At 44.0% G+C, this 14,051-nt stretch overlaps 1 protein-coding gene across 1 annotated transcript in view; it reads left to right on the top strand.

Moving 5' to 3' along the window:
- The window catches only part of CUNH20orf194 (chromosome unknown C20orf194 homolog), a 52,945-nt gene that overhangs the window by 21,976 nt on the left and 16,918 nt on the right, over window positions 1-14,051 (top strand). The window contains exons 13-22 of the mRNA XM_027908171.1: window positions 1,636-1,723; window positions 2,157-2,233; window positions 4,998-5,042; window positions 5,526-5,571; window positions 5,938-6,049; window positions 6,482-6,552; window positions 7,252-7,302; window positions 7,867-7,954; window positions 10,376-10,479; window positions 13,140-13,286. Coding sequence (XP_027763972.1) covers window positions 1,636-1,723; window positions 2,157-2,233; window positions 4,998-5,042; window positions 5,526-5,571; window positions 5,938-6,049; window positions 6,482-6,552; window positions 7,252-7,302; window positions 7,867-7,954; window positions 10,376-10,479; window positions 13,140-13,286 — 829 coding nt within the window. The remainder of the gene's footprint in view (window positions 1-1,635; window positions 1,724-2,156; window positions 2,234-4,997; window positions 5,043-5,525; window positions 5,572-5,937; window positions 6,050-6,481; window positions 6,553-7,251; window positions 7,303-7,866; window positions 7,955-10,375; window positions 10,480-13,139; window positions 13,287-14,051) is intronic.

The following is a 14,051-nucleotide window of genomic DNA, read 5'->3' as shown; positions in this document are numbered from 1 at the left end:
ATCCCTGTCCGTGTCCTGCGTGTTTGTGGATCCTTTCCAGCTTTAGGAACTTAGAAAACTGCTCTGGTCCTGCTCTTTCTCTTGACAAACCACCCCTTTCCTTCGAGGTTTTTGTCCTCCTTGCTAGTTGGGATCATTTCAGGATGTTTTCCTTGGTTTTTTTCTTGGATCAAATAATCAACAGCAGCAGCATAGTTAGCTTTTTTTTTTTTTTTTTTTTTCAAATCTGATCTGATGGTTTTGGGCTTTTTGTGCAGTTGAGTCCTGTAACTGGTTCTTAGAGTTGTCAGTATTTTCATGAGCACTGTTCAGTCCAAATTTGGGTGTATTTAGGAAGCAGGTGGGCTGGAGTGCATGAACTGACTGCAGCTCTGAGGGTAAATTGGGTAAACGTCGTATTTTTCTCATTTTTTTAAGAAAATGCCATTTTATGGTTTGCATTTGTTAGTGTTTATTAAATTTTTAAAATGGGAAGAGGAGTAATTATACACTAAAATTAACTGTTAATGCCTGGTGGAAAGCACAGCCCACTGAGGTGTTCTCTTGCAAATATTTATGTGAATTGGAGGGAAAATGGGAATGGTTACAGAGTTAGGAAGAATTGGACACATTTCCTGTACCAGATGCTTTCAAAATACCCTCCCTGCCTATTTAGTATATGAAATTAGGTGGAAGAAACCTTAAAATGGAGTAAGAAGTTTGAATTTTATAATCACTTGGTGCTGTTGGGGACGATCAGAGTCAGGCTTTGGTGCATTTTGAGGTCCATTTGAGGCTGGTTTTCCATCCTTCAGGAATGCTTTGCCTATGGCTTAAATCCTGGATCTTCCTCTTTCCTGCCCCCTCTCCCCTCCCTTGACACCAAATTTGGGCAAGCAGGTCTTTTTTGGTCGATTTTACACATTTTTGAGTCCCAGTTTAGCAGGAATTCTGAGCCAGTGTTTCTTGGTTGGGCTCAGGTGGGTTTTTTTTTTTCCCAGTTGTTCTGGAGCTGTAAATGTGTAATGGCTGAAAGTCACTCTTGGCTCCACCAACTCTGGTTATTTCTGGGCAGTTTTTTTTCAATTCCCCTTTCAGAAGGGAACGGGACTAAGCTGTGGTGTGGATGTCATGGAATCCTGGAATGGTTTGGGTCGGAAAGGACCTTAAAGGTGATCGAGTTCCAACCCCCTGCCATGGGCAGGGACACCTTCCACCAGCCCAGGATGCTCCAGCCTGGCCTTGGACACTTCCAGGGATCCAGGGGCAGTCACAGCTTCTCTGCCCAACCTGTGCCAGGGCCTCCCCACCCTCACAGCCAGCAATTCCTTCCCAATACTCCATTTAAATCTTCACTTTTAGCACACCTGCAGTGGAAGCCAACAGGGAGAAATGTTTTTCTTCTTGCCTGAGCAGGGGCCGCATTTGTGTCAGGAGGCACCTCCCCAAAACTCTCTGCAATTCCAGCAACTCCCAATTTCATTTTCTCCAACCAAAAGCTTAATTATAAACCCGCTCCTGCACTCATTTGAGCCAGGACCCCTTTTTTTTTTAATTAAAAAATCTGTGCAATGAGAGGAGGAACTGCTCCTTTAGGGAGAGGAGGAAGGAAAACTCTCCGTGTGTAGTAAATGTTGTGTTTGGTTCTCTCTTCAGTGCTCTGTTGTCGCAAATCTATTCTGCTGTTGTAGAGGCTGTGCTTGCTGGCATTGAGTGCTATGCTAAAACTTCCACTGAATCCAAGGTAAATGAAGCCCCCCCTTGTCTCTCTCTCACTGTTCACTGGGATTGCTCACGGTGTGCCGGGACGTGCAAGCCCAAATTAAACAATCCCACCCAAATTAAACAATTCCACTCAAATTCGTGTCGTGGTTCGTCCTCATAACACAAAGTTCGGCCCCGTGGCCTCCGACCGGTCTGAATTCTGCTTAAAAAAACCCCCCTCCTTTCACATTGTTCCTGTTATCCATCTACAATGTTTATTTTTCCCATCTTTCATGGATTTTCCTGACCCTCTCACAGTGAGGAAAATAAAAAGCTGTGAAAGAGCCAATTTTAGCCTGGTGCATCAGTGTGTTCCTGTTGGGTGTCTCGTTCACCTCTCGGGTGCTCCTGGGATTTGGGGAAGGATGGGGGGGGGGAAAGGTGTTTCATCCTCCATTCCCCTTTGTTTTCAGGCCAAGGAGGTGGCAGAGCAGGTGCTCCTGGCTGTGTTGGACACCCTTGGCTTGACCCAGCTCAAAGCTGCTCTACGGTGGGTGTTTCGTGAAGGTATCGATGGATCTCGGGTCTCAGCGGGGAAAAATATCAAATCTATCAAAATATCAAATGCATTGGGGAATAACATATCAAATCTTAATTTAAAACTGGCTGCTAAACACTTCATGGTACACTCAGACTTTTAAAATAATTATAATTATCCCATTTTCCTGCTTTTNTCAGCTGCAGAGCATTTTAACCCTCTCCAGATCCCAATGTGTTCATCCCTGTCCGTGTCCTGCGTGTTTGTGGATCCTTTCCAGCTTTAGGAACTTAGAAAACTGCTCTGGTCCTGCTCTTTCTCTTGACAAACCACCCCTTTCCTTCGAGGTTTTTGTCCTCCTTGCTAGTTGGGATCATTTCAGGATGTTTTCCTTGGTTTTTTTCTTGGATCAAATAATCAACAGCAGCATAGTTAGCTTTTTTTTTTTTTTTTTTTTTTTTTTTGGCAAACCTGATCTGATGGTTTTGGGCTTTTTGTGCAGTTGAGTCCTGTAACTGGTTCTTAGAGTTGTCAATATTTTCATGAGCACTGTTCAGTCCAAATTTGGGTGTATTTAGGAAGCAGGTGGGCTGGAGTGCATGAACTGACTGCAACTCTGAGGGTAAATTGGGTAAACGTCGTATTTTTCTCATTTTTTTAAGAAAATGCCATTTTATGGTTTGCATTTGTTAGTGTTTATTTAAATTTTTAAAATGGGAAGAGGAGTAATTATACACTAAAATTAACTGTTAATGCCTGGTGGAAAGCACAGCCCACTGAGGTGTTCTCTTGCAAATATTTATGTGAATTGGAGGGAAAATGGGAATGGTTACAGAGTTAGGAAGAATTGGACACGTTTCCTGTAGCAGATGCTTTCAAAATACCCTCCCTGCCTATTTAGTATATGAAATTAGGTGGAAGAAACCTTAAAAAAGAGTAAGAAGTTTGAATTTTGAAATCAGGTGGTGCTGTTGGGGACGATCAGAGTCAGGCTTTGGTGCATTTTGAGGTCCATTTGAGGCTGGTTTTCCATCCTTCAGGAATGCTTTGCCTGTGGCTTAAATCCTGGATCTTCCTCTTTCCTGCCCCCTCTCCCCTCCCTTGACACCAAATTTGGGCAAGCAGGTCTTTTTTGGTCGATTTTACACATTTTTGAGTCCCAGTTTAGCAGGAATTTTGAGCCAGTGTTTCTTGGTTGGGCTCAGGTGGTTTTTTTTTTTTCCCAGTTGTTCTGGAGCTGTAAATGTGTAATGGCTGAAAGTCGCTCTTGGCTCCACCAACTCTGGTTATTTCTGGGCAGTTTTTTTTCAATTCCCCTTTCTGAAGGGAACGAGACTAAGCTGTAGTGTGGATGTCATGGAATCCTGGAATGGTTTGGGTTGGAAAGGACCTTAAAGGTGATCGAGTTCCAACCCCCTGCCATGGGCAGGGACCCTTTCCATGAGCCCAGGATGCTCCAACCTGGCCTTGGACACTTCCAGGGATCCAGGGGCAGCCACAGCTTCTCTGGGCAACCTGTGCCAGGGCCTGCCCACCCTCATAGCCAGCAATTCCTTCCCAATACTCCATTTAAATCTTCACTTTTAGCACACTTGCAGTGGAAGCCAACAGGGAGAAATGTTTTTCTTCTTGCCTGAGCAGGGGCCGCATTTGTGTCAGGAGGCACCTCCCCAAAACTCTCTGCAATTCCAGCAACTCCCAATTTCATTTTCTCCAACCAAAAGCTTAATTATAAACCCCTCTCCTGCACTCATTTGAGCCAGGACCCCTTTTTTTTTTAATTAAAAAATCTGTGCAATGAGAGGAGGAACTGCTCCTTTAGGGAGAGGAGGAAGGAAAACTCTCCATGTGTAGTAAATGTTGTGTTTGGTTCTCTCTTCAGTGCTCTGTTGTCGCAAATCTATTCTGCTGTTGTAGAGGCTGTGCTTGCTGGCATTGAGTGCTATGCTAAAACTTCCACTGAATCCAAGGTAAATGAAGCCCCCCCTTGTCTCTCTCTCACTGTTCATTGGGATTGCTCACGGTGTGCCGGGACGTGCAAGCCCAAATTAAACAATCCCACCCAAATTAAACAATCCCACCCAAATTCGTGTCGTGGTTCGTCCTCGTAACGCAAAGTTCGGCCCCGTGGCCTCCGACCGGTCTGAATTCTGCTTAAAAAAACCCCCCTCATTTCACAGTGTTCCTGTTATCCATCTACAATGTTTATTTTTCCCATCTTTCATGGATTTTCCTGACCCTCTCACAGTGAGGAAAATAAAAAGCTGTGAAAGAGCCAATTTTAGCCTGGTGCATCAGTGTGTTCCTGTTGGGTGTCTCGTTCACCTCTCGGGTGCTCCTGGGATTTGGGAAAGGATGGGGGGGGGAAAAGGTGTTTCATCCTCCATTCCCCTTTGTTTTCAGGCCAAGGAGGTGGCAGAGCAGGTGCTCCTGGCTGTGTTGGACACCCTTGGCTTGACCCAGCTCAAAGGTGCTCTACGGTGGGTGTTTCGTGCAGGTATCGATGGATCTCGGGTCTCAGCGGGGAAAAATATCAAATCTATCAAAATATCAAATGCATTGGGGAATAACATATCAAATCTTAATTTAAAACTGGCTGCTAAACACTTCATGGTACACTCAGACTTTTAAAATAATTATAATTATCCCATTTTCCTGCTTTTTTTTTTTTTTAACACTTCAGTTATTTTGCTTCAAACCCGCTCCTGTCGATTTTTCGCATGTAGGTGAATTACAAACCACGTGTTTTCACCAGTGCAAATTTCTCTTCCTACAGCTCCAAAATTGCTTTCCAAATTCAGGCTGTGAACAATCACGGAAGGTTTGTATCAGTGCCTTACACTTCTTGTTATTAATTAGTGTTTTTTAATGCCACGATAAACTTATTTCTCTTCTCTCAGAACTGAGAAAACGTTGCATTTGATGATGTCACACAAAGATGTGCAAAGTGCTTTTGTGGATGAGATAGCTGAGTGATTTCCTCTCTGTAACTCTGTGGAGTCCTAAAAACATTAAAAAAAAAAATAAAAAGTAATTGGGCAGAGCAGTTTTATTAACCTGTTAATGAGTAGAAGCAGCGTGAGCTCATTAAGAGTTTCCCTCTCAAAATTTGCTTTTAACTTAGTTGATATCACAGGCTTGTGCTTCTCAACCCCCACTCTGTCTGATTGAAATGGCCCCCACAAATAAGAGTTTATTTTAAAATAAAATAGCTTTTTGGGGTTTTTTTTTTTTTGGGGGGGGGGGCTGCTTTGGAGTGCCTGAAAATGATCAAACTTCTAAATATTTTTAATTGTTTTTCTAGAATTACCCCATTAGATAACGAGGACAGCCTGAGTTTGATCAAAACGGTGAGTAAGCCCTTCGTTATTTATTATTATTATTATTGGTTTCTATTTTATTTTTATGATTGTATTGGAAAATAGAGCTCAAGTGGCAGTTTTTCTGGGGCCTGCTGAGATCTTTATCTCTGTGAACATCACTGTAAGAGGAGACAAAGAGAGGTCCCAGGTGCTGCAACAGCTTTAATATTGAGTCTGACCGTGGAAATTGGAATAAAACATTAACATGAATTAAGGTTTATGATCTCAGACTTTCCATCACGATGTAGAAGTGGTTGTTTAGGGTGTTTTAAACACAGAGATTTTGCTGTTTCACTCGAAATAGCTCAAGTTCTGCTTTCCCTTCCCTTCCCTCCGACTCTGGGATCGCTGCAGGCGTCCATGATGGTGTTTGACATTCCGGACCTGCTCACGGGAAGAGGATGTTTGGGATCTGTTGTGTTTTCGGAGTCCTTTCTGACATCCCAGATACAAGTCAAAGAAAAAGGTGACTCTTTGGAATTCTGACTGTCATTCTGTCTGGCTTTGCTGTGCTGGAAGAGCACGAGGGACTCCTGTGGATGTTGTTGGTGTTGTTGCCACGATGGGTTTGGAGCATTTTTGGTGGGGAGGAGAGCAAAGGAAGAAGCCATTTAAACACCAGGGTAAATCAGGGTAAATCAGCAGCTCTGTGTGTGCCAGAGCACCAGAAAACTGGGAGCTGGGCTGTTGTGACATCACTTAAACACTCGTAAATCCTTAAAGTAAGGAGACCATTTTCATCTTTCCTAAAGAAATTTCAGCTCTTAAAAGCAGCTCATTGGGCACTCTGAAGTACGTGGGTGGAATTATGGTCGGGTGGGCGTGAGGTTGGATTTGATGACCCTTTGGAGGTCTTTTCCATGACTGTCCTGCTTTGCTTGCCGTGGTTTCCCTGCAGATGGCAGCATCAGTCCAGAAAGCAGCCACGTTATCCTGACCGCGGGAATCCCGAGATTCACGGCCTGGCTGGTGAGTCCACACCCCCTCACCTGGGATAATTCACCAGGGAATGGTTAGGGGAGGGTGGATAACACAAAACTTGGGCACTGATGCAGGGTGTTAATATGTGAATCTGTTCTGGTTTTTGAATTTGGACAGGGAGGGAAACACTCGTGGGTGAAAACAGCTTATGGATCCGTTCTTGACCCAAGTTTGAAATTATTTTTAGCTGGTACAAGCACACAGGGTAACTTCTGGAAAATTCTGATTATTGTGAGGCACTTTAGGTCACCCCAACAGAAAGCAAGGTTTGATTCCAGCCCTCTTATGTTCTCCCCTGTGTTGGAGGTAGAATTCCAATGAATTTAATAAAGCTGGGCAACATTCTGCCGGTGGCAACCCATCATTTACCAGTAGTATAAAATAAGCCTGGATGGGACCCACTGTTTTCTGTCTATACAACACTATTTTAGTCTATAAAAGCACTTAATGGGGAGAGTGTTAAGCATTTAATCTAATGCAAGGAACTATTTTGGTCCCATAATTAACACAGTGTTAAGAGCACAAAACTGCCTTTGCAGCACTCTGGTAACCTGAGGTTCTTGTTTGCCTCAAAACATCCTCGATGCTTTTCAGACCGGCTTCATTTAACTGGTTTTATTTGACATTAGCCTTGCTTTATTTGTGATATAAAATCCCACTGGAAATGGAAACTCTTTCTGGCTCCAGGTTGAAGACAGTGATGTGAAACTCTCTGAAAAGGCACAGCAGGTGTTGAAGGTAAAATTAAACATTTTCTGTTCAACCAAACAAGTGACACTTTCTGTTATTTCTCTCCTCCAAGACTTGCCTATTCTTTGAAACTTTGACCTCTAAAAAGTGTAAAAGTTGGAGGCTTTCTTTCTTTCTTTCAAAGAATGACAAACCCCAAAGGCAAAAAGAGCTCTGAGAAAGCCACAAATCCCTGGAAGTCTCACTCAGCATTTACTCCTGGAGCTCAGGTGTTTCCAAACACCCCCCCAGCTCGGTGCCACTCTACATACAACTTACTTTTAGCTTAATTAGCCTGCTAAATGTCTAAAGGAAAGCACTCTGGAAAAAAAAAAAAGGCATTTTGGAGTATCAAATCACACTCCCACATCTGGGGTTGAATTTGTGGCTCCTGAGAATGTTCATTACGAGTGGGTTTGTTTTCCTGTGCTGGACTTTCAGCTCAGTGGATTGACAGACTGCAATTTTATAAAGTTCTGAGGGCTGCTATTTCAAAACAAAATCTCTCTTGGAGCAAAAACATGAGAAAATGTCCTAGTCCTTGATTGCTCCTGTTTGTTTGTTCCTGTCTAGGAAGAGAAATCTTTCCTGGGCACTTTACTCGCCGGAGGGGATGGAGTGTACCTTTGTTCCAGCAATCCCCAGGCCACGCCTGCAGAAGGTGAGATGTGCTTGGGATTTTTTTTTCCCCTTGTTTCTTCTTGGTTTGGTGGTTTTTGTTTTGTTTCTTAACCATAAGAGAGAGAGAGATTTTCTGGGGTTCCCACTTCTGGTGAGCCGAACTGCACCATCGTCCTAAGCTTTCTTTCCATTGCCTTTACATCTCTCTAAATTAAATTCCTTCTAAATTAAATTCCATCTGTTTATCCCCAACCTCTCCTTGAAACTCCTACTCCTGGAAGGAGGATTTCTCTAGGCTTGCTTTGGAGGCTCTTTCCTGATGGAGATGCATTTTTCCCCCCATAGTTAATGTTCCAAACACGCCCAGAGTGGCTGTTTCTGTTGTTAATAGATGATGTCCCAGATATTTCCTGCGTTTTCTGGATCTCTGTGAACATGAGGTTGGAAAGATTGGGCATTGGCATCCGATTACTGCTTCCTGACACAAAATTACCCCCAGGAATCTTGGGTTATTCCTTCTCTTTGGGCACCTTTCCCTCCAAGAACTTGTGAATATCCCAGTAATTCACCTGAAGACAATTATTTGGATTGTTGGGAGAGTTTTCCCTCCCGTCCCTCACCAGTGCCTTGAACCAATAGATATTTTTAAGGCCTGATATTTGATATCCTGCTGTGCACAGGGTGTGCAGTTGTGCCAGTGCTGGTGCACAGCAGACAATGAGTATCTGACATGAATTTCTCGGGGTGAGCTGATGATCTTCAGAGCAGAATCTGCAGCTTTGTGGCTCTGCCAGCTGGTGTCCAGCGTAAATAAGGAGGTACAAGGCACTTAAAAAGCAGCTGTCACAGAGAGGAACCTGCTTTTGCTCTAACTGAGTGGATTTTAAAGCAAATATCTTAATTCAGAGCATGATATTCAGCTGTTTTGCTGTGGGCACGTGGTGTTCCCTCAGGAAATAACCAGAGAATGGGGGATTTTTTGGGTCTCCGTTAAAACCTGTGGAGCAATTTACTTATTCCCTTTTTTTTTTTTTTTTTTTTGGGGGGGGGCCTGATATTTATGGAGTTAAATGTCTTGATAATAACTTTTGGGTTGGAGAGTTGCAATGGGTGGTGTCAGGACCGTTATGTGAGTGAGGGATTGTGTCAGTGGGTGAGGGATTTTCTTGGCTCTCAAGTGAAAGTGAAGTTGAGAGCTCGTTCCTGGGCCCTGCTGAGGTTGCAGCTCTGTAGTCTGGCACTATGGGATGCAAAAGGTGCATAAAATCATGGAATGGTTTGGGTTGGAAAGGACCTTAAAGTCCATCCCATTCCACCCCCTGCCATGGGGCACCTTCCAGTATCCCAGGTTGCTCCAACCTGGCCTTGGACACTTCCAGGGATCCAGGGGCAGCCACAGCTTCTCTGCCCAACCTGTGCCAGGCCCTCCCCACCCTCCCAGCCAGGAATTCCATCCCAAAATCCCACCTAACCCTGCCTTCCTTCAGCTGAAGGCCATTTCCATTAAAACCAAACCTTAATACTGAACAGCTTTGAAGATCCTGTTCCAAGCAGCCATTCCAAGAGGAAAACACCGTGGATTCTTGATTGTTTCTCCCCAGCCTCGTTCTGGGAGCTGTGCAAGCGCTTCCAGCCATTTATTTTAGTTCCTTTGATTTTTTAAAAATGTAACCAAGTAAAACCTGTGTTTTTTTTCTTTTTTCCTTTTTTCCTTTAAAGAAAATATTCCACTTTTCCCTTTTGCTGACTCACAGACTTCCCTGTGTGTGGGATGTGATGCTGCTTTTAAATGCAGGGGTCCAACTGGCAGCCCCTGCTCACACATTTGGTCATGGCTTTCTGCAGCCTGTCAGCAATCAGCTGTTTGCTGATCCCACTTTTCTAACCCTTGGATGGAATTTCCTTTTATCCATTATCCCGCCCAGCCTTGCTGCTTCTCATTTCCAGCTGCTCTCCTTCGTGCAGGTTTGTTCAGAACCACAATTTAAATGGTGAAGGGGAAGAGTTAAATTTTATTTAAATTTTAAAATTAACTCTTCAGTTTAATTTAAATTCCACGTTGATTTTTCATTTAGAACCTAATTTTTAAGTTAATTTTTTTTCCCCTTTGAATCAAACTTAAATGGTGTTTGATTTTGCCACCAGTGTTTAAATTTTGAGTTATTTGGCATGTAAGCTTTTCCTAAATTCTTGTATTGTCACTCTTATATTTCTGGAATTTTGAAATCCAACAGGATGGAATTTTTTTTTTAGCTTGTAAAGAAAGAAATCACCTCAGAATATTTCTGATAAAGAGGCTCCAGGGGGTAAAGTGAAGCCAAATGCAATCATAGTGATACATAAAATCCCAAATCCTGCAGGAACATGGATTTTTTTTCCCTCAGGAAGGAATGACCTTCATCACAAGGTGCTGAAATGTTGATTTATAATTAATACAAATCTTTTCCCTCTCACATTCTAGGTAAACTGCACTTCTTTTCTGATGGCATCCTCTTTTCCCATCCCCACCACGGCAGCATTTCCATTTCCAAGAACCATATGAGTTCCATCTCCCTCTATGATGGGGTGAGTGGTCGGTCTGCTTTTACTGCCATCAACTTTTGATCCCTTTTTATCAACAATTCTGTAGAGCCCTGGTACAAAAATCTCTAATTTCAGCTTAATTTCTTATTTCAGCTTTACACGTGTGTGTCTGTGCAAATAACTGATGCAAATCTCCACACTTGTGGTGCTGATTAACTCAAATCAGTGGTTAGTGAGTAAAGAGGAGGGGATTTGGGGTTAATCTGGGGGAGCAGTTTGGTGTTAACAGTGGGAAAATTGCTTTTGATGAAAGGAAAAGCTGCAGAGCGTGACATTTCTAACACATCCACCGGCGGGAGGGGATGGACAGAGGAAAGGTCAAGGTGTTCTGCTGTCAGATTGGTGTTTGGGAGGGTGAAAAGCTGCCTTTAATTCACATTATCTTTGAATATCCCTCGTTCTGGCTCAGTGGGAGCCGAGGGGTTCTCGGTGGCAGCTCAGCTGATTTTCCCTGCTCGAGTCAGACACTCTGGGTTTAACCATCCCTTCTTCAGAGTGCAGAAGAGGTTCTTTGGGTTGGTTCCCGTTTCCTAAAGTGGGAAAAAAAAAAAACCAATTTCCTTTAGTTTCTCTTTTGTTCAGTGTGATTTCACCCTGTAACCCAGGCAGGCAGCGAAACACCCGCACAGTGTGTTTCATCTTCACTCAACTTTCATCAAACTTCTGCTGTTTCTGGGACCTGGCTGAACTGGGGCCAGGCTGCTGTGTGAGAAGCACTGACACAGGGAATATTCTTGTCCCACTGGCTTGGCAGAAGGCAGGGCTGGAGGGTTTAAGTGCTCAGCAGTGACAGGAGAAGCAGGGTGATTGTTACAGCAGCAGCATCAATCAAAAAAGAAAGGAGGATTTAATGCTGGGGTTCAAATAGAAGATCCAAAGGTGTGGAGTGATGCAGCTTGAAAATACCTGCACTTTTGCTCCAGCACGGAGGAACTGGGCCCAGAGCTGCTCCTGAGCTCCTGAAATCCTTCAGGAATCCTCATGGGCATGGACACAGAGTAGACTTTGGCCATTCATCAACAAATATCACCAAGCATTATTTAGATTTCACAACATCTCGGTAAAACTTGGCACCGGATCCTTTTAATGTCACGTCCCTGGGGGTTTTTGCTGCTGCTTTTCAGCTTTTTTTCCATTTTGTGGAACCCCAAATGTTTTCCAGGAGGAGGAGGAGCAGCACATTTGTTGGACCCTTCCCAGATGTATGAGTTGGCCTTTCAGCCACTTCCCAGGAAATCTGTGGGCCATCCTGCAGGATCCAGGATCCGTGGCTTCTTAGTCCCCAAAACCATTTTCTCTTAAGAGAATTTGTTCCCTCGCAGGAGAATATTTTTTTTTATATATATATTCCTCAGTCGCCTCGATGACTTTGAGAGGATTATTTTTCTAATTAATCCCTCAGTAGTCAGCAAAGCATAAAGATTCTGTTTGCAAATGTCTTACATAACAGTTCCCCAGCCTGAGCTTTTGCTCCTCAGCAATTCGTACACGGAGTTCCTTGCCCAGTTCTCCTCTGGAAGGGGAGGTGGGTGACACTCACTTTCTGCTTTGAACCCTAAGGCATGGAATCCCTGTGTTCCCAGGGATGTTTCTTGCTGGCAAATTGTCCTGATTTTCTAAAATACTGCGGTGTGAAAAGAGCTGCAGGTCAAAGGTTGAGCTTGTCTCGAAATCCACAGTCGCAGGATCGTGGGAAGGGACCTTAAAGCCCATCGAGTTCCACTCCCCTGCCATGGGCAGGGACACTTTCCACTAGCCCAGGTTGCTCCAAGCCTTTGTCCAGCCTGGCCTTGGACACTTCCAGGGATCCAGGGGCATCTAATCTGGGAGAAACAAAACAAACTAAAAAAAAAACAACCCCCGAAAAACCCTTGGGGTTTTATAGAACAAAAGTCAGACAACCTGAGTTCGGTGCTGCTGAGGGAGACACAACTTGGGGCTTCAGGGTCCTGTTGGTGAAGACAATTGTGGTAATAAAGGAGGAAATTTGGCAGAACTTGTGCTCAGTAAAGAATCTGAGAGAAAAGTTGGCACATCCAGCATGCAAACGAGCTGCACTTTGAGTTACAGGCCTGAGAGTTGTGTCTCATTCCAGAACGGCTCCTGTCAGGCCAGAAACAAGAGCACGGTACAAAAAAAGTTTGCAATGGCACCAAATTTCCAGTCTTTTTAGTTATTTTTAAGCATTTAAGTCGTTTTAGGTGGCATTTCATTCGCTGTCCATGTGTCAGAGGCGTTGGGTGTGGATGAAGAAGAGTTTGTTCAGAAGCATTAACAGTGGAAAGAAAGGCCTATTTTTTTTTTTTTTCTTTGAAGGGGGGGAAGAGTAGCTATTAAAATGCAGGCTTTTCTTTTCAATCCAAGACAAAACTTAGGTGTTTAGAACCATCTCATATCCTTGATTTTAAGCTTCTGGTGTCTCCAGTAGCTGCAGAGTAGGAACTTAGGGGAGCTGCAAGTGCTTTCAGTTGACCCTTGTTCTCCATCCCTGGGCCATGGAAATTCGGGAATACCCAACTCTATATGTGGGGGTGACTGTGACAGGTTGATTTTTTTTTCCCCTCATCTCTCCCATTTAATGCCTTTTTTTTCACTTTCAAGAACTGTTAGGGGATAACCTGTCCTGTTTTTCCCATTTCCAGGATTCGAACAGTGTCGTCGCCGCTCTCTTCGTGGACTTCAAAAGTTCCCTGCTCCCTCACCTCCCAGTGGAATTCCATACCCACAGCAACTTCTTGATGATTGCACTTTTCCCCAAAAGAAAGATTTATAAAGCTTTTTACTCCCAGGTAAAGGCAAGAAAAAGGTTGGTTTGGGTGTGTGTGGGGGTAGAACCACCTAATTTAGGATGAGACACAAAGGTGAGTTTGGTGCCTGTATTAATTAAATCTGGAGAGAAGGGGTTTATCCCTCACATAAACTGAGCCACTCAAGCTTGTTGCCCGATGAGTAAATACAGGAGGAGTTAAAATTCAAGGCTTTTCTATCATCAGTCTTCACAAACAAAACCTTTCCATCACAGAATCAGCATAAAACCTACTGCTTTGACATCTCCAGACTCTCTCCTCCAGGAGGGAACTCTGAATCTCTGCTTATCAAAGAGGGGCTTATCAAGTTCCCAGCCCTTCCCAGGGGCTGTCACTGCTCCTGCTCTCAGGAACCTGCCCGTGGGAGAAGCTGCAGTTGGTGTGTGAATTTTTGGGGTTGGTGATGTAGGTGCTTCCCTGGGGGCTGCGTTTCCCTGGGTGTAAATTGGCTGCAGCGATTCCAGCGGTGGCAGAGGTTCCATTGTGTGGGTTTCCCTGTGGTCAGACCCGCTGGGAGATTTCCTGGTTCTTGAGGAATTCTCCCATATGGCATTGTGTTATTCCCTGAAAGGGTTGGCCCCGTTCATGGGGCTGCAGAGGATTTTAATCAGCAGAGTTGGGAACAATGGTGCTTTTGAGGAAACTTGTAGGACTTCACAAGGGGCTTTTTAGGATGGGGTCCTCACACTGCACTGGGAAAGACCACCTAGCACCATAAAATTGTCCCCTCCTTTTATCTCAAGTGTT

The sequence above is a fragment of the Empidonax traillii genome, unplaced genomic scaffold, assembly GCF_003031625.1.
Source record: "Empidonax traillii isolate 1590-97213 ecotype Southwest subspecies unplaced genomic scaffold, ASM303162v1 scaffold1638:size97948, whole genome shotgun sequence".
Lineage (NCBI taxonomy): Eukaryota > Metazoa > Chordata > Aves > Passeriformes > Tyrannidae > Empidonax > Empidonax traillii.
This window is presented reverse-complemented; position numbering and strand designations above follow the sequence as displayed.